Genomic DNA, 19,472 nt, shown 5'->3' on the forward strand with positions numbered 1-19,472 from the left:
CTGATAAATTGCTTCTACAGGTACGGAAAACCATACCTTCTCGATTGTTATCATAAGAATAATAAGGATAATATACAAATAATAATACTGCAACGGGGCCAGGCTAACCAGCTAGATTCGAACCCCAGACAACCCTATCGTTATTCTGTCTGCCATACACGCCTACGCTGCAGTCGGTATATCCAAAGTGAGATTAATGGGAGACAACTGTATGTACGAAATACTACAGTGGAATTCTCTAGTGTTTTGTCTACAGCGGGACATGTATCCTTAACTACGTTAGGAGACATTACCTACGTTCACTTTAATAAGACATTTTTAAAAGTGCAAAGAGGTCCCTTCACCACTTACAGTTGCATCACTTCTCAACGTTAAAACTAACCGTCCGGTATCGGGTCGATAGGCTTATCGATCTAAATGAACAGTCGTCTGACATTTGTAGACAGCTTATACGGTAGTATTATAGAAACTGAGCAAAACCATTCAGGTAAGTCAATATTTCATAATCGAACCTTCACAGCTTTTCACTTATACCCTAGCTATATATAGACTCGCTGACTAATAAAGAGTGTTGAAATCAATATGTTATGCTTTGTAGTGTTGTACGATTTCATGCAATACATTTAGATCGCTATACGGTTATATAAATTTTAAATGAACTAAAGGTACTTTCAGCTAAGATATATTTTATCCAAAGAATCACTCGTGCATGTCCGTTTTACAATTCATGTGAAAAGCTGAGCATTATCTATTTAAAAAACAGGCTTCTATATAAGTATAACGACACATGGCTTTCAGTGTCACGTGGCGCTGAGCATGGCGGAGTATACGGCGGAGCATACGTGATTCAGCGATGTGTTATCGAAATGAGTGTGGCGCCCGGAGTAGGCCTAGTTAATCACAGAACAGAAAATGTCTTCATCGTACTAACACAGCGAAACCAGGTGTAGTATATGACAACTTTCCTATGTTCCGTCACGTGTGTATATCCTATATATGTGTTGGGTCATTATATGTAAATTTCATGATGAGGTGATTCAAGGTACTTTTATATTATATTATGGTAGATCGTTGTTGAAATCATATTTACACAATGCATGTACACGTGTTAAAAATACTCATACAGAACATGTAGCACGTGTACATGTGTACGTCATATGTGTAGTGTTCAGCCAGTGACAGTGGTGGGGTCGAGACCCGATCACTGTTGAAATCACATCTAGGCAAAATATGTACATGTACATATGTTTGAAATGTATTCTGAATGTGTTTGGAGGATATTCACAAGCATGTGTGTGCATAGTACACAAATATACAAAGCTGTATACAGTGTATGTGTAGCATACAGGTAAACGAGAGACAGTAGTCGGGTCGTGACCCCGAGGTATACGGTCGGGGTGGAAGTCGTATTTACCTATTTGAAAATCTACATGTTGTAGTCGAACTGCCAGTGACAGTAGCATGGTCTGCCGGTGACCAGTGGGTATGGCCGATCAGGTACAGGTAATACAGCTATATTTAGACACGAATTAGGTATGTGTATATGTTCTTGAGTATTATACGTTCCAATAGATGATATACATGCGTAATAAAAAAAAAATACAGTATAAATTTACACTCTAGATACATGTAGTCCTACCTACAAATGTAACACGTGTTGTCAGCGGTTCAGTATAGATATGTCCGTTTCTCATTGCACACGTACAATATTTGAAAAACAGCGATGACAGAAATGAAAACAAAATCTTGATTGGTTCACCAATAGTACAGCAGATGAGTCAAAATAAGTACAATATTGTTGACTGGCATAAAACAGAAAACATAAGAAAATGTTCCTTACGAAAAGAACACTTTGATTAATCTATGTACTGTAAAGCGCTTTAGAGTGGCTTATGTTGGCTAGATAGGGCGCTATATCAAATGTTGTATATTTTATTTATTATTTATTAGAATACCAACCCATAATATGACTACTGTTTAGTGAAAGGTAATTTTGCGTGTGTTGACTCAAGAGACTTCAAATTTGCATACACGAGTACAGTATTGATTGTTTAAAGTGCCCTTAGTCGTCATTGTTTTATTACTCAATTTGGCAAGAAAATGCACAATAGGTAACATATCGTGACAAATAAAATCGATATCACAGTACTTGTGCGATTGAATTCTGTATATGACGCTCGACAGGAAGCGTAACCATGGTAATATCGATGGGTACCTGATGCTATTGTTCTGAGTAAACATTGTACCAGTCGGAATACCTCGAGCCGATTCATACACCCGGGACACCTCGGCCAATGTTCCAAGGAATGGTCTATAACCACGAACTTAGATAATCTAATTCCGTCCTGTAACTGACTTAGCTCATCTATAGATTCGGCACTGCATTATATACAGTTCCAGACACCGATCGAGATAATATGTTATGTGCTTAGTTTTCGAGCAAGTCAGAAATTGTTTTTGCATACACTCTCGCTCGATCTATTAACATGATACAACTGATCATGACTTTGCAGATATTGTCTGAATTTCATACTTTCAACATATATAATAGTTCACTCATCTAGAGCCTCACATTTCTAGTGCAAAAGGATGGCGTTAGTTTATAATAGTTTTACCACTAATGCAAAAAATAAACATGTATCTTAGAATAATATTTCTTAATCTTATCTCGTCGGTAGACTTTCAAGCAGTTTTTGACGTCCTGGTTTAATATAAAAACTAGCAAAAGCTATACGTATACATTTTCACGTTTTCCCAAGCATCAGATATCGATATATCTTTACTGAATGATTTATTTTGTAGTGGGAAAGGTCAGAATATGTATGTTTATATTCTAACATCCAGTGAAACAGCTGTGGTAGTGGTTAAGTTCAAAAAAGCTGCTGTTGCTGTTAGCATTTTTTTCTGGATTTGTGTAGTTAAAATATCTCAAACTCCTGCATAAATTGTGCCCTTGTGACTACAGACTCAATATCCTAAGAGTAAATAAGTTCATTTCACCTGACATTTAATGTAATAATTATAATAATATACAGCATTTGACATAGCGCCCTATCTAGGTAACATAAGCCACTGTAAAGCGCTTTACAGTACACATATACATAATTAATACAATTAGCATATACATTAATCAATACAATTTTTGAGGAATTCGCAGGAGCTACCTTATCAGGCGCTTATAACTACTAGTCCTATGCCACCTGGCTAATATCTCTCTATGTGTGTATGCCTGCGTGTATGCTGCAGATGAAGTGCTATTCTCGCGACAAAAATAAGCTGAAAATGTCAAAATTTAGGCACATCAGTTGAAGCAATTAGGGATCCTTGTCCCACAATCGGGAACCGTCGGCACTTTCCGTAAACGAGAAAATATTCTTGTTTACGAAAAGTACCGATGGTTCCCGATTGCCCTGTCCTAATGCACTGGTTTTTTTTATCCATGTACAATGACCTCCCCTTAACTTTTGTTCGATATAACTGTACTACAGGTCAGAACTCTTCCGGTGACCAGGTAGCACAGTCAGTTAGATTGAAAATTTAACAATCTTAAATCCATGATCCGATTACCGGTCAATCCCCGCTGAATTTACTGTTTTTGATTATGTTTTGTTATTTCATCTTTATCATTTCTACATGAATGGTCAGCAAGGTATGTTTTTATTTTCAGAATGATTTATCAATGCTTTAAAAAATAAAAATGAAATTGAGAAAAAAAGGTTCAAATACATGTACGGTCGGCCAGGTGACACTTTCAAGACCATGATAAGGACAATTTATTGTTAAATTCAGGAGTGAATATGTTTAAATATTATACCATATATAGAGGATATTTAATGGTGTCTTCAGTAATACCAAATATATTTCACGAGTGTGGCTAATATTTTAATATTTTTCACGAGTGCCCAGCACTTGAATATTTGGTATTACTGAAGACACCATTTACTTTTCTATTTATTGCATTTTTAAAGCATAAAACATGAAAAATGTAATGCCGTAATAATTAGCGCCATTTCTAATGACGTCACGCTTGACAACAAGGCTGCGCGCCATTTTGAATGTTCTGCTATGTTCAGGCTTCGGTATCACAAACGTACTTAAGCTGAGATTTGAGTCCGAACTCAAGAACTCAAGCTCAGCGTCCGTATTTCGTTATCACAAACTTAAAACTCAGCTCAACGCCTCAAGCTGAGCTCAAAAAGCTGAGACTGCCCAAGAGCAGACTTAAGTTCGAACTCAAGCTCCGGAACGAAACTGTTTGCTATAAAATGGCAGGCTTGTAATGACAAGAAAATGCTTTTACAATATTGATTTGTCACAATCATCCAAAGTGTTGGAGACACACACAATCTTTACTAGACAATTATGCAGGTAAACCATAAATATTGTCAATTTATTTGCCATTTGTTGAAAATACAGTCGTTTTAATAAGCCGTGAAATGAGTCTGAGATGAATGGGGTCCGAATACGATAGCCCTGGGCCCGAGTGCGATTTGAAATATAAATAATCTATGCGTTATAGTTTCCAACCAAAGGACTTTACATGAAAACCGAGCATGTGATATTTTAAATGATGTATTTTCATGTTATTTTACTTTTTGTAAGACGATATATCGTGGCTTGTTTGTGTCCAAGTCGGACCGACTTTGGGCAGGTGACAGTACCCAAATCGGATCACCAAACGATCATTTTATTAAATCATTGAAAAATCTGAGGAGGAATTATATTCATTTATGGTTGTATCAAAAAAAGAATATCGATGGGTGTTCTCACAAACGAAATTAGCACCCTGGGCTCACTTGAGATATTTATAGAACGCTCTGAAGTCACCAATCAGCGTCTCCGGTTTTTGAGAATGTCGGGACGCAAATCGGATCACGGCTTGAATTTTGCAGTATCGTACGCTTCAAATGAATATTTTTTTGTCAGCATATTAACATTTTATGATAACCTTTAGAATTTATATGACAAAAAGTATTTCTATAGTGTGAATTGCTAGCTATAGTCCAAAACAGAGTGCATAGTCGTCGCACGCGCCATTTTTTAAAAACGTAATCAAAACATTGACATTTGAGTTTGAATTACGTTTTCTTGCGCTATTTGAACTTAAAAAACTAATTATCTGTAGTCATAAAATGGTGCATGGCTATCTATTCTAAGACTACATCATTGTTATAACTGATTTGTTGACACATTTATTTTTTTATGAGTAGTTTTGCAAAAAGTAATCCGATTTGGGTACCGATCCGATTTGGGTACTGCCACCTTGTGCTCCGAGATGATGTTACAATATAGACAATATTTCGGTAAAATAACAACATTTGAATGTGTTGACATGCAATTCTGGGTACAATCAGTAATTTGTTTCCATAATTTACACATAACAGTATATATTTCATTATGAAAAATAACAAAAACGATGCAAATACCTCGTAATGTAATTTCTCAAGAACGTCGTCTGATCGTTAGAAGCGCCTACTGACCATGATCAGTAATACTAAATACATTGCGGGACTTAATTAAATGCACCAGACAGCGACTTATCATCCATGAACGCATTTAAGGTTTTAAACCAAGTAGTTTAAATATATGCTATTTTATACCAAAGTATATACAGAACCAGTTGAACAAACAAAAATAATTTCCTTGTGAAACATGATTTCAATGATTGATAAAAGTGGGGCAAAGGAATGACTAGATTGGAGTATTATGCCACAGGGACCTTAAAATGTGTTACTGCTATATTTAGACCTAACGTAAGGTGTTCAGAGTAAATAGTTTAGGTCCAAATATAGCGGTTACAAATTATCAGGTCCCTGTGTATCTCACCACATGGTAGTTCTGCGGTGTATTTGCAATCTTTAAATGTGTATGTAGATATATCCAACAGATTTAGATAACAAAATATATACATATGATATAATTCTATGAACGGTCGTTGTTTTACATGTACATACGATTGCATGGCTTTTAAAATCCATTAAATGTCTGGGGTTATTTTTTCTCGTTATATTTTCATAATTTGCAGTTTCGCAGTTTTCAAGATACAACAGCTGTATCTCAGGAATTACATATTTTACCATAAACTTTTAGTAAGATAAAGAACAAAATGACGTTATGCAAAAAGTATAGTTTCCTCTGCATAATAATTAGCACATCTTGAAAATCGCTCAACGAAAAAAATTAACCGCATTGTGAAAGAAATATCCAGATAACTCTTTTTCATGTTTCAAATATTTCTCTCGATAAGTAACATTATAAATGAGATCAGGAAAACTCACTGATATATGAAGAAATGCAGGAAATTAAGAGGGAAAAAGATAACTGTGAACTTTAATTTGGCACGGGACTGTACATATAGGTACATGTAGATAACATGATGTATATAAATAGATCATTTTAACAAAAAAATATTTAGATTTTAAAAAAAAATGTTTGAAAAAAAGATGGAGGTGGATTGTGGAAATTTCCATAATACAAAATTTTCTGCATTTACTACATTTCACATTATAAGGAATCACTTCTCACTACCTATGCCAATTGCAATAATGATTAAATGACGATCAATGACAACGTAAAGTAACCAGAAGAAATGAATATCGTTCATGTGGAATTTTTAAACCCGTATTTAATAAATGTTTGCAACAATGTAAGTCTATTATTTGTAAAATGTGATGGATTAAGGAAATCAAGGACAATATCTATTAGGCTTCACATTAAAAAGTGCGTTTTTAGACATATTATATCGAACACTTTCACCTCAAAATATAACATATATATACATGTGTATTGTATAATCGAAGGAATATATACACGTCTTGATTAGCTACATGTATTAGGCAATGTCACTTAAAAGTACCAACAATAAAGTTAGGTTTTACTATGAATAGTCTTTGAGTCACGACTATGTACAATACATCTCCCAGTCTCGATTGGTAGACCTGTGGTTATTGGGTGTTCAAATTTTACAAAAAAAAATGTCACTTAATTTCTTGTCCTAAGTTTAAAAAAAGAGAATCATAACACTCGCCCGTTTTGTGTCGCACCTGTAGTATATTCTTGATCACGTCGTGGTACCAAGTATTGAGTACAAAGTAAACGCAATGTCCGCGACGTAGCCATTTCCTCTAGATCTTTGTCGTTAACGGAATCTTTTTGACCACACAGGTTACAAATTAATCTTTATTTTCATCATAGGAGCTTTCTAACACCTTTGCCTTTGCTTACCTCGAAAACTGACGGACACGGGAATCGATCGCATGAACACGTTTATAGCATGTTCTGATTTATTTTGAGTGAAGTAAATGCCTGTTGTTAAAAACAGTATTATTGTACTTAAAAACTGTTACGAAGATTATACCTCTTCTTCGTTTAATGATATTAAATTATTTCAAAATTCTTTCATCGTAAACATGTGATTTGACACACAACAAGTGCGACATCGCGCGAAAAACTGCACAGTCTTGATACGAGAAATGTGCTCATTTAGGTGTGAAGAGTTCAGCGAAAGTTTACGTCGGCAAGCTCAGCTGAGCTTGAGTTTAACCAGCCGAGCTTAAGTTTTACCAGCTTTGTGATACCCATTTGGCGGTAAATCTCAGCTGAGTTCAAACTTAAGATTTGAGCTTGAGATTGGAGAAAATGTTTGTGATACCGAAGCCTGGTATGATTGCTTATACAAATGTTATTAATTGTTTATTCATGTAAATACTTCAGTGTGTGTACCAAACATTTACCATAACAACCACTTTTTCTACCGTCGCTTTATTTTAATCTGAACAAAATAATCATTGCCTTTGAATGCAGCGAATAGAAGATATCCGTTATGATTGATAAATACAAAAAAGTGTTATTTTCACACTGAAAATATCACTTTTGATATTTTTGTCACAGTGTGAAAGATATCAGTTTTATCAAGTTGAAGCTATAGTCATTCTGGGAGCAAAAGTCGCATAGTTAGTTTTTTTCAATAGTGGCACAGGGATCCTTAATTTTCTTGAATGACGCTATCAATGTGGATTTTTTTTTCAGGTATTCAAAATTCAGATATGATGACCCGGATGTATTTCCACGTGGTTGTGACGTCTTATCCCCTTCAAGTCATCCAGGATGTTGGGACTTAAAGTGAACAGGATTATTATCGGTTTTTCTTGAGAATATGGAATATTTGTATCCTATTTGAGTGTGAAGCTTACGAAAATCTCACCCACTACAACAACTGAAATGTGACGGTCACATCGTTTAGTCTTAATGGAGAGTTTTTCAATAGCGTACGAAGCATTACGATGAGAATGACGTAACGATGCATGGTAAACTTATCCGGGCGCTATTGAGCGCCATGCTGGTCGGATCATCCGGGTTCCTTATAGGGCTCATGTACACAATGGAACAACAAAGGGCAGTTACTCCAGATCCTTTCAAGATTATGACCACCGCTTCTGTGTCGCGACACATGTCAAATATGACGTCAAATAGCTCGTCATATTCAGAATCATCAGTCAATTCATCGCTGCCTACACCCAATACTACAGTGGAAGCTTATGAGACATTTCTAAAATACGACCCAAAAAACTTTTCTTATCCGGCCGATTTCAATTTGAAACAAGCTGTACATGATCTTATTGATAAGAATAATTCAATTCCGGAAGTACACAAGAGGATTCACTTACATAACTTCGAGTATCTACATTCACCTGAACCATGCACATTTCCCAGGGACGAAAAGAGAAACAGAAATATGTTAATATTGGTAAAATCGTTTGCAGGTAATTTTAATTTACGAAAAACACAAAGAGCATTATTAAAGAAAACTAAATTGCTTGGTCGCACTAAACAAGTTTTTATACTAGGATATAACGCCACCTATCAGGATTTCGTTGACACGGAGAGCCGTAAGTTTAAAGATATCATACAGGAGGACTTCGTTGATACTTACCTCAACAATACCTTAAAAACAGTCATGGCTTACAACTGGGTCGACACTTTCTGCAGGGATGCGTCCATCTTGTTTTTTGTGGATGACGACTACTATGTGCATTACGATAAAATCTTTAAGCATATACGAGCTGTGTTTCAACAAAAAAGTACGGGTATATTCGCAGGAACGTTAGCCAGTAGAGCGGTTCCATACCGCCGTCACGAGACCGTCTGGTCCTTGACGTTTGACCAATACCCGTACGACTATTTCCCGCCCTATATAGGGGGCGGGGCGTACATTGTGTCTCATGACGTTGCACACAAATTTGCTGTTTCCTTCCCATATGTGCAATTTCTTGGAATAGACGACGCTTACCTTGGTATCGTGGCCAAAAAGCTTGACATACCACCATCATACAATCCAAACTTTGACACGGCAAAACGGACAGCTTTAGCGCGGGAATGTTCTCACAGCGCTCAAGAATTGGCCAATCATCAATGTCCTATCGCTAAACGTAAGAGTGAATTTATACATTACAGGCGTCCACGTAAACCCGTTAGTTGGCTTGACATCTTACCTGTGGTTATTTTTCTTAATTTGTTATTTATGATTGGTGTATGGTGTTCAAACTAATCACGTGACTGTGTTCATTTTTTACAATACATAGTTGTAATATTAGTGCATGTTTTATAGAACACTGTTTTTAGTGGATCTGAACAACAGTAATCAGGAAAGTTGCTGTTCCGGAAATTCTCTAGTACGGAAGCTCGCTATCATGGAATCTCGCTATTCCGGATACTAATGTTGAAGAAATGTTGTTTTTCGTCTATCGCGGGAGATTTTATTTTTCACTATTTTTTTCTGATTTTATTTTTTTGATTTTCAGAAATTCGCTTCTTTCAATTATATACGCCCGTCAAATTTGACGGTAGTATTATGGTATGGGGTTGTCCGTCCGTCCGGCGTAAACTTTTGTTTGTCCGGCAATCTCTTCCTACATTTTTCGACCGATCTCTTTGAAACTTTGAAACTTGGTATACATTATAATCATGATATGAAGTTGTGTCTCCCTTAAAAGAATTTTGATTTCATAATTTTTCCAAAAGTTATTGCACTTTGTTCATTTCAGTATTTGATTTTTTGTCCGGAGATCTCCTCTTACATTTTTGTACGGATTTCTTTGAAACTTAGTAGGCTAAATAATCATTATATGTTGGTGTGTTTCCTTGAAAAGAATTTTGATTCAACCATTGTTGCAAAAGTTATTGCCCTTTGTTTATTTCAGTATTTGATTTTTGTTCGGCAATCTCCTCCTACAGTTTTTTAACGGATCTCTTTGAAACTTGGTATACATTATAATCATGATATGAAGTTGTTTCTCCCTTAAACAAATTTTGATTCGACGATTTTTGCAAAAGTTACTGCCCTTTGTTTATTTCAGTAGATGAGTTTTTGTCCAGAGATTTTCTCCTACATTTTGTATAGCCTGTCAGCTAACCACTCTTAGAATGATGCAGATCTTGTTTCAATGAAAGAAAGTATATAACACTATATGGCATTCGACGGGCGTATATTGTTCCGCTCGGCGGTACTCTTGTTGTTTTTGGAAACTCGCTATTACGGAAAGTCGCTACTCAAACACCTCGCTATCACAGACGAAAATGTTCAGAATATCTTGTTCTCAGTTTAATATTGAAAATGTAGTACTTCATTTTTCCGAAAAACAGTTAGATTAATTCATCTGCTACTTGTAGTTAAATGCAAATTAACCTTAAGTCGCATGATGTACTAATTTCAGGCTATCAAATACTTTCATTTATGTGTTTTTTTCTAACGTCAGTTATTTTTTTATTTGGATCATGAAAAAATTAAGATTTCTGTCCATGTTTGAATGTTGTTTGATATAATATTTGCATGGCAAAACATATATACTTGTTCATATTTACAACATATGTAAGTATTGATTACTTCCTAAATCTCAGACTGATATTCAAGAAATATAATTATTAATTTAAATTTGATATTTATACTTTAGTCAAACACTGTTTTTTTTTATCCAAGGTTTTTGATGTCGGCCTTACGAAAGTTTCATAAATCTTTTACATTTCTAAATCTATAAATACGAGGTAAAGCGACAAATTCCAATATTTTAAAGATTTTCGTGTTTAGTTGCTCAGCACTTAATGAAGGTTAAGCTACGTAAGCTTTGAACAGCTGGGTCAAACAACTCCTCTTTTCTGCCATCGAGTTTACGACTTTGGAATTCGTTAGACAATACAATAAGAACATTACCATCTTTAAATACTTTTAAATCTTCTATATTTAGTGGTACAAATTCGTCTCCGCCATCTTATTTTAATTTTGGCGAACGTAAATTAAATATATTACATACGAAACTCAGGAATCAGTGCAGCTCTTTGAAAAATGATTTGTTCCGTGTTAAGATTGTTTATAATCCATCATGCGATTGTCGACATTCTTGTGAGGATATTGTCCATTTCTTCTTAGAATGAAAGCTTTTTAATACAGCACGAATTACGCTATTTCAAAACATAAGCTCGTTGAATATATATCCAGTTAATTTATCTTTATCTTTATTTGGCAATGTAAATCTGTCCGTAGATACCAATACAGAAGTATTCAGACACGTATAATTTTTCATCAAATCCAGCGACAGGTTTTAAGTAAAATATAATAATTGTATGATATAGTATTTAAATGTTATCATGTAAATATCAATATGCAATGTATTAGAGGAAAAGATGTTGATAAGTTAATATAACTTGTGCCTAATCCTTTGCTCAAATTGGGGCAAAAAATATTTATGTTTAAATAAAAATAATCAACATCTGGGTCCAGAATATATAAGTTTCTATACACCACTAATCACCCGGAAAAATAGATTCCGGAATATCTATAATCTGCTCAATCTCTACCTAGAGTGGTCGTTCCTCACACTCATTACAGCAGCTAAAAAGTGGTCTGCATAATAATAAGCCTCTGATCATGTATCATAGTCATGTGTCGTCAAGCCGTACAATATAAGCGGCATACGACAAGGTGGATAGCATCGACCTCGAGCTCATCAGTGTACAGAAAAAGTGAGTGTAAAGAACAACAACTCTTGGTACAGATAAAGAACGACAACTATGGGTACAGATAAAGAACGACAACTCTGGGTACAGATAAAGAACGACAACTCTTGGTACAGATTGTGGTCTGCTGTTACTACCTCCTATAATAATTTATCTTCAACATCTACATTCATTGATCAAAAATGTATTACTGATAACTTACTATTTATAATATTTTCAATCGATACCTTTATGAATTGTTTACAATACTTCTCGTAAAATGTTGGAAATAGCTATTCATTTACATTCTAGTTCATGTGTGATAATTTCGATATATGAGTGTATGTATTTAAACTATTATGTGATTTTTCCTTAACATTTCATTTTACATGAGTAATAATATAAAACCAAGTTCTATCAGTGTTCAATATTTATTGTTTGTCCATCTCCATTTTCACAGATTATTTTTGGTTATTAACTCACAATGGAAAACAATCCACAGACACGCATGTATTAAAGAAAGTTAGGTATCAGTACACTATATTTCAGTTAAACACGTTTTTCAAACCTGGAATGACGTAAGGTTTAATATCAAACTACGAGTCAGCAAAGTTTAGCATGAAACTGTGAGTCAGATGAGGTTTTGAATTGAACTACGGGTAAGCTGAAGTTTGATACGGTAGTACAGTACAGCCACTCACTTACATCTCGGTAGTCTCGTTCAACCAGACGCTTGATCACTTGAAATATGCAAAGATAAAAAGAGTCTGGTTGAACGAGACTAACATCTCGGTCGACGGCTAAAACGTTCTCCGCATTATCATATATTTACATTTGGTGTGGCAAAGCCCTTCTATATTACTACTAAAGTACTGATAATAGCAGCTTCATCTTATGAGACTATAACTGAAGTTGGTCTTTGCACCTCCGAGCGATTAACAGTGTCACTACCGAACTTATCGGTATCTTCTGCTTTGATCCCGAAAACCAGTTGCCTGTCTCATGTGTCTGTGAGATCAACAAACAAATTTACGCCTGGATTTTTCACCAATTCAACCTTTTCCGGTTGCACGATCAACATCAACATGCCGGACTGCAAATATAACTCTGACCTGATTATAGTCTCGTTCAACCAGACTCTTGTTGCCTGCGCAAGCTACGCCGAATAGAGAGTCTCTTGAATTACAGGCGATCAAACGTCTGGTTAAACGAGACTAACCTGATTACTGCGGGCTTCCGTTGAGTGCGTGCGCCGGATATAGGTTTTAAAAAAATCGGAAAATGTTTTACGACACTTGATTAGTTACTTACAAAATGTTATTTGTTACTATTTTATGAATTAAGAATAAGATATGTATATATATTAAAAACAAATGAATTATTAACGAAAGTTGCGGAGCCTTTTCAATTTTGTATGGTAAATAGCGCGTGACGTCAGCTGTTATCTTTGTGCCGTTCTAGATAACGGTAATAAGCGGGAAATTTGAAAGTTGGAAAAAACAAATTATTTTTTTGCGAATTCTCATTACGGAAATATAAATATAAGCAATAAACTGCATAGATGTGGCAGACCAACTGGTATCATTAAATTTAGCGAGCACCATTCAGTTTGTCTGTGACACATGTGGCAGTTATACGAGTTGGTCTGCCACATCTATGCAGTTTATTGCTTAACTAAAGGACGGTCTGACATTCTAGCTTCAAAATAAACCCACGCGTTCATGAATGAGTAATAGATTTGAAGTCTTGTGTATGTTTTAAAATAAGAAATGTTATTCTCTCATGATGAATAAAAAAAAATAGTTAATTATTAGAGATGATTTTTATTTCCGTTGATCTTGAATATATGATTCTATTAGCAGAGTTGAATAAAATAAGAATTCATCAGGTTTCAGGTTCCGTATGCCGAAACAAAAATGTGTATTTTCATGGAAGATAACGTACATTCAGTGAATATCTATGTGTTCGTATTTTTATAACAATCATCTCACAATATTGCAAAATACATGTAAGTTGTGTTCAAAATTATATCGGAAATCAAAAGGATTTTTTTTTTATCCACATATGGAGGCCACATAACAATTTCCTAATCTCTCTCTTTTGGGTAAAGGTCGACAAACACGGCAAAGTGTGAATTTAACGGCGAGAAAGCTATAATTCGAGAATACGACGGAGAGGACGCTACGACATCAGAATACGACGGAGAGGACGCTACGACGTCAGAATACGACGGCGAGGACGCTACGACGTCAGAATATGACGGAGAGGACGCTACGACGGAGAGGACGATACGACGTCAGAATACGACGGAGAGGACGCTACGACGTCAGAAAACGACGGAAAGGACGCTACGACGTCAGAACACGACGGAGATGACGCTACGACGTCAGAGTACGACGGCAAGGACGCTACGACGTCAGAATACGATGGAGAGGACGCTACGACGTCAGAATACGATGGAGAGGACGCTATGATGTCAGAATACGACGGAGAGGACGCTATGACGTCAGAATACGACGGAGAGGACGCTTCGACGTCAGAATACGACGGAGAGGACGGTATGACGTCAGAACACGACGGAGGGGACGCTATGACGTCAGAATACGACGGCAAGGACGCTACGACGCCAGAATACGACGGCGAGGACGCTACGACGTCAGAATACGACGGAGAGGACGCTATGACGTCAGAATAGGACGGCAAGAACGCTACGACGTCAGCATACGACGTCAAGGACGCTACGACGTCAGAATACGACGGATATGACGCTACGACGTCAGAATACGACGGAGAGGACGATACGACGTCAGAACTCGACGGAGAGGACGCTACGACGTCAGAATACGACGACAAGAACCCTACGACGTCAGAATACGACGGAGGGGACGCTATGACGTCAGAATACGACGGCAAGGACGCTACGACGTCAGAATACGACGGAGAGGACGCTACGACGTCAGAATACGACGGAGAGGACGGTATGACGTCAGAACACGACGGAGAGGACGCTATGACGTCAGAATACGACGGAGAGGACGCTACGACGTCAGAATACGACGGCAAGGACGCTACGACGTCAGAATACGACGGAGAGGGACCGCCAACGCGAGATTACGACGACGAGGTAGCGAAGACGCCAGAATACGACCGCGTGGAAGCGAGATTTATCTTAAATATGTGCCTTAAGTCGGCGTATTCTCGCGTTAATTTTGCCGTCGTATTGTCACGTTATCGATCTCAGGTCGAAGAAGCGAGATTATGAAGTTTGCCATTCGCCCCTACCAGCTACCACGATTAGATATTATAATGGGTCTCTCTCGTTGTTTATCGATCCAATATATGATTCATAATTAATAATTTTGTGATTGTTTTTATAGGTACACAAAGAAAAGCCATACTAATCCCTACCATGTGTCATGGTAAGCTAAGCATTACGGTTCGAAGGAATAAAATAAGCTTGTATAGATAATTGATCGCACGGACTAATTAACACACATTATAGAACGCAACGGGACGTAACTCTAACAAAAACAAGATACACAATACCGACACCATCATTGTAGTTCGACTCGGATTGTCTTATAGTAATATCCTATTGACTAACCTGGACAATTACTTGTAGAAGTCGTACTCTTAAAATAAGACATTGATATCAACTGAGAATATGAATGACATTTATAGAAATTATTCCTCGGTTACGCTACCTATATCCTTCAATAGATTGGAGTATTGTCGACCGTTTTGGTATCAATTACAAGTATCACAACTAGATACATTGCAAAAGTTGTGTGTTGACACTACGTGTCTTTATAAACTTAAATAATAACGATTTGCACTTAAATGCCAAAAATATGTATTTATAAATATAAACTTTATTTATTTTACAACAATTAGGAAACAAGTTATTTCAACTTATATTAATCACAACGGCACTTGCAAGGCAAGTGCGCCATCCACTGCGCCACCCGACCATCCAAATATGTATACATTTTACTGAATTGCAAATCTATATAAATACTTAAGTATAGCGCTGGTATTTTATACTAATACTACACTGTACGTAAGTCCAAAAAAAATGAACATTTAGTGCAGAAATATGTGTGTTCTTAAGTGCAATTCAGTCGCTGAAGCTTAAACGATTTTCATCTTACTTAAAGTCAGAGAAGTATATGCTGTGTAAGTCTCTATTAAAACGTTTTCAAATCACAACGAAAAACGTATTTTGCCATATATGTATTTCGGTCCTTTTTTCACATAAGTACAAAAGTTTGTTGCCTTTATGTTCGTTGTTACCATTATGTGGTGCTTTTTGAACTTAAATACAAAATACTTTGTACTTTTATGAGTGCTAAAATCTTGCGCTAAAGTAGGTTAAGTATATATGTTGAACTAAAACGGCCGCTCCATAGTGGAGAAAACTACGGCCACAACTTTAATCAATGACTACGGATCCATGTTGAGATCAGGCGCTTTCATCTGCATGTATGACACATAATGGTCCGCTGGAAGCCCTTGAAAAACATTTCATTTCCATGGCGTGATAATACTGATGATCAGGGTCACATTGATCGATATTTTTCATATAGATAGTTTCCATTAGCTCTTGCCTAAAAGGGTGACAAGAGTTACTCCCCTTTGGTCGTAACTGTACCAATACATTTTTAGAGACAGAATACACAAAATCTCTGGAAGTATCGAGGTATTTCTCAAAAATACATTTTTTGCCGGTTTGCACGCAATCAGGGAATCGAGATTGGCGATTCCCGTCCGTCTGTCCATCAGTCTGCACTAAGTTTAAGAAGAATGGTTAAGCTCAGTTTCCAAGTTATTAATTATCCCACATCAACTAAAATTGCATGGCTTATGCTTCTAAGGATGCTAATCACATGCGAAGCTTCGGATGCTGGTTCTGACCCACATTTTCCGCTTGACTGAGCAGGTTAAGGGTTAAGAAGATTGGTTAAGGTCCGGTTCATCTGCACTATGGTTAAGAAGATTGGTTTAGGTCACTTACGAAGTAACTTCTTGTTGTACATCAACTAAACTTACATGTTTTACGTATCTAAGGATGCTTACCAATGCGATGCTTTGGATGCTGGTTCTAACCTACATTTTCCATTTCAGTGACCAGGTTAAGACAATTTTTAAGGTCAGTTACTAAGTAACCACTTGTTGTATATCAACTTAACTTGCATGGTTTATGTATTTTAAAGGATGCTTATCACATGTGATGCTTGGGATGCTGGTTCTGACTTAATCAATGATCCCGTTGCTTTTCAATATCCCCCATCTTGAAGATGTACTGCAGCAATCCTGCCAAAACTAAATTTGCGATAATGACATGTTAAGTTAAGCATGTTTTGGGGAAAAAACTAGACCCAGATAATTATAATCTTTTTCTTTTATATCATATGTATGACTTCAAAAGGAAAAAATAAATCATCTATTGTTATCAGGTGTACTTTGTTGTATTCTTTCAAATTATCAATCAATTGAAGTTGATGTATTCGTTACATTATTGGTATTATAGTGGAACGATAATTATAAAAATACGAAATAAGTATATCCACTTTGAAAGCCATCATACGGCCATTTCGCCCATAATAGACTTACCGGTGTTTCTGAAGGTGAAAAGAATGAAAAATACATGTCTCACATGTGCTGAAAATGTAGAAATACCTGCAACCTATAATACCTTTATTACTTTTAGACTATAGAAGAGCTAACACGATAGAGGTATATAAAATCATGACAGGGATATTTCACCTTTCAGTAGTACCATCACCATGAGGGGACATAAACTGAATTTATATAAACAAAGAACGCGCATTAACATCAGGAAACATTTCTTCCTCCAGCGAACGATGGACACATGGAACAGTCTGTAATCAGAGGTTGTAACGTCACAAACTGTCCGAGAATTTGAATCCAGACTTAATCACTTTCGGAAGAGACGCCATATTGTTTAGGGGACTGACTCCAGGGCTCCCCAACCCTGGCAGTTCCTATCAATTTATTTATATATATTTGTATATACTTATCAGTATTATATATATATATAATATTTGGCTGGGGGAAATAAAATATTTGAAAAAAAGAAAAAAGAAAAATATTGGAAGAACCAGCCACTTCTCTATAACAACAGGGAACCTATTGAGGCCACGAATATTTAAGTTAACAAGAAACTAACACTCATTTAATATATAAAGGAACATATTATATCTACATTAAATATGAACCATTTACCTGAAATATAATACAATGTACAGATAATTGATAGTGTATGAACTTACAAATACCGAGCTGTGACATTATCAGCAATGGACTTGTAAAGATTATCATAAATCATGTTATTACCAATAATATCAACCAACCTTTATTTATAAAACAGAGCTGACAGCAGAGGAAATGTAAACATTCCTATGGTCAGAATAAAATCTGTGTCTATTACGTCCACAGATAAAACAGACATTTCACATTTTAACAATTATTTCATGTCAACAGTGTGAGAATAATTTTCTAACCATGAAATAACTGTTATAGCATACACTTGTACGTTCTGGAAGCAATGTGTGAGATTTGTTGGAGCATTAGAACTCTTTTGTGTTCTGAACAAGGGGGAGATAAGCTAGTAGGAAAATTCAGCTGAGAAATTCTTCATAAATGTTTATTGTATTAATTGCACATCTGTGTACTGTAAAGCGCTTTAGAGTGGCTTACATTAGCTAGATAGGGCGCTATATCAAATGTTGTATATTTATTTATTTATAAAACTTTGGGGCTGGTAGCCAGTCTACTGACTATAGCTCGAACGCTACATTAACGTAACGACCTGGAAGCACTGCTTTTGGGGTTCATTCGGAGTGTTTCAATTTTTTGCTATTGTTATTAATTCTTTGACATATATAGCTTCTTCAATTGTCCGGATATTTTAATACACGTGACATACCCCTTACCCCATACAACTCGCTGTCTTCATATGCAAAACAGCTACGTAGCAAAAGATCTCTTTAACACACAATGTCCAAAGCCTTATCAACACGCCGAGTTTTAAAAAAAAATTAAAATCATTTTTTCTTGCATATGGTTTTGAGTTTAGTTCTCATTATTGTTAAATTCAGTTGATAAGACATGTATGTAATATTCCTATACAGGGGTTTTAATTTAAATCTAGATTAACACTGTTATGGAGGGGCAACTTTGTCTTCATTTTACAGATTAAGCTGCAAATACTTTTAACAATCTTCCTACAATTCTAGATGTTATCACAAGTATCTCTCATTGTACGGCCTTATGAGTTAATTAATCTTCAATATTATAATGTTCTAAGTCGTAAATGAGCCATGAGGTATTGTTAAAAACAGTCACATTAAAGCAATAGGCGATTAAAACTCATGTTAAATGTCTCATTATTTTTATTCTTAAATTAAGTAATTAAAAATGTGTATTAGATAATGAAATTATTAAGTATATGTTCAAATAAA

General features: G+C 35.9%; 1 protein-coding gene across 1 annotated transcript; it reads left to right on the forward strand.

Moving 5' to 3' along the window:
- The first annotated feature begins 805 nt into the window (after nucleotides 1-805).
- On the forward strand, nucleotides 806-9,890 carry LOC110452224 (beta-1,3-galactosyltransferase brn-like). Its single transcript, XM_021500601.1, has 2 exons — nucleotides 806-944; nucleotides 8,029-9,890. Exon 2 carries the CDS (start codon nucleotides 8,300-8,302, stop codon nucleotides 9,545-9,547), a length of 1,248 nt encoding a protein of 415 aa, XP_021356276.1. The 5' UTR covers nucleotides 806-944; nucleotides 8,029-8,299; the 3' UTR covers nucleotides 9,548-9,890.
- The last annotated feature ends 9,582 nt before the right edge of the window (nucleotides 9,891-19,472 follow it).

The sequence above is a fragment of the Mizuhopecten yessoensis genome, unplaced genomic scaffold, assembly GCF_002113885.1.
Source record: "Mizuhopecten yessoensis strain PY_sf001 unplaced genomic scaffold, ASM211388v2 scaffold6505, whole genome shotgun sequence".
NCBI classification, from domain to species: Eukaryota; Metazoa; Mollusca; class Bivalvia; order Pectinida; family Pectinidae; genus Mizuhopecten; species Mizuhopecten yessoensis.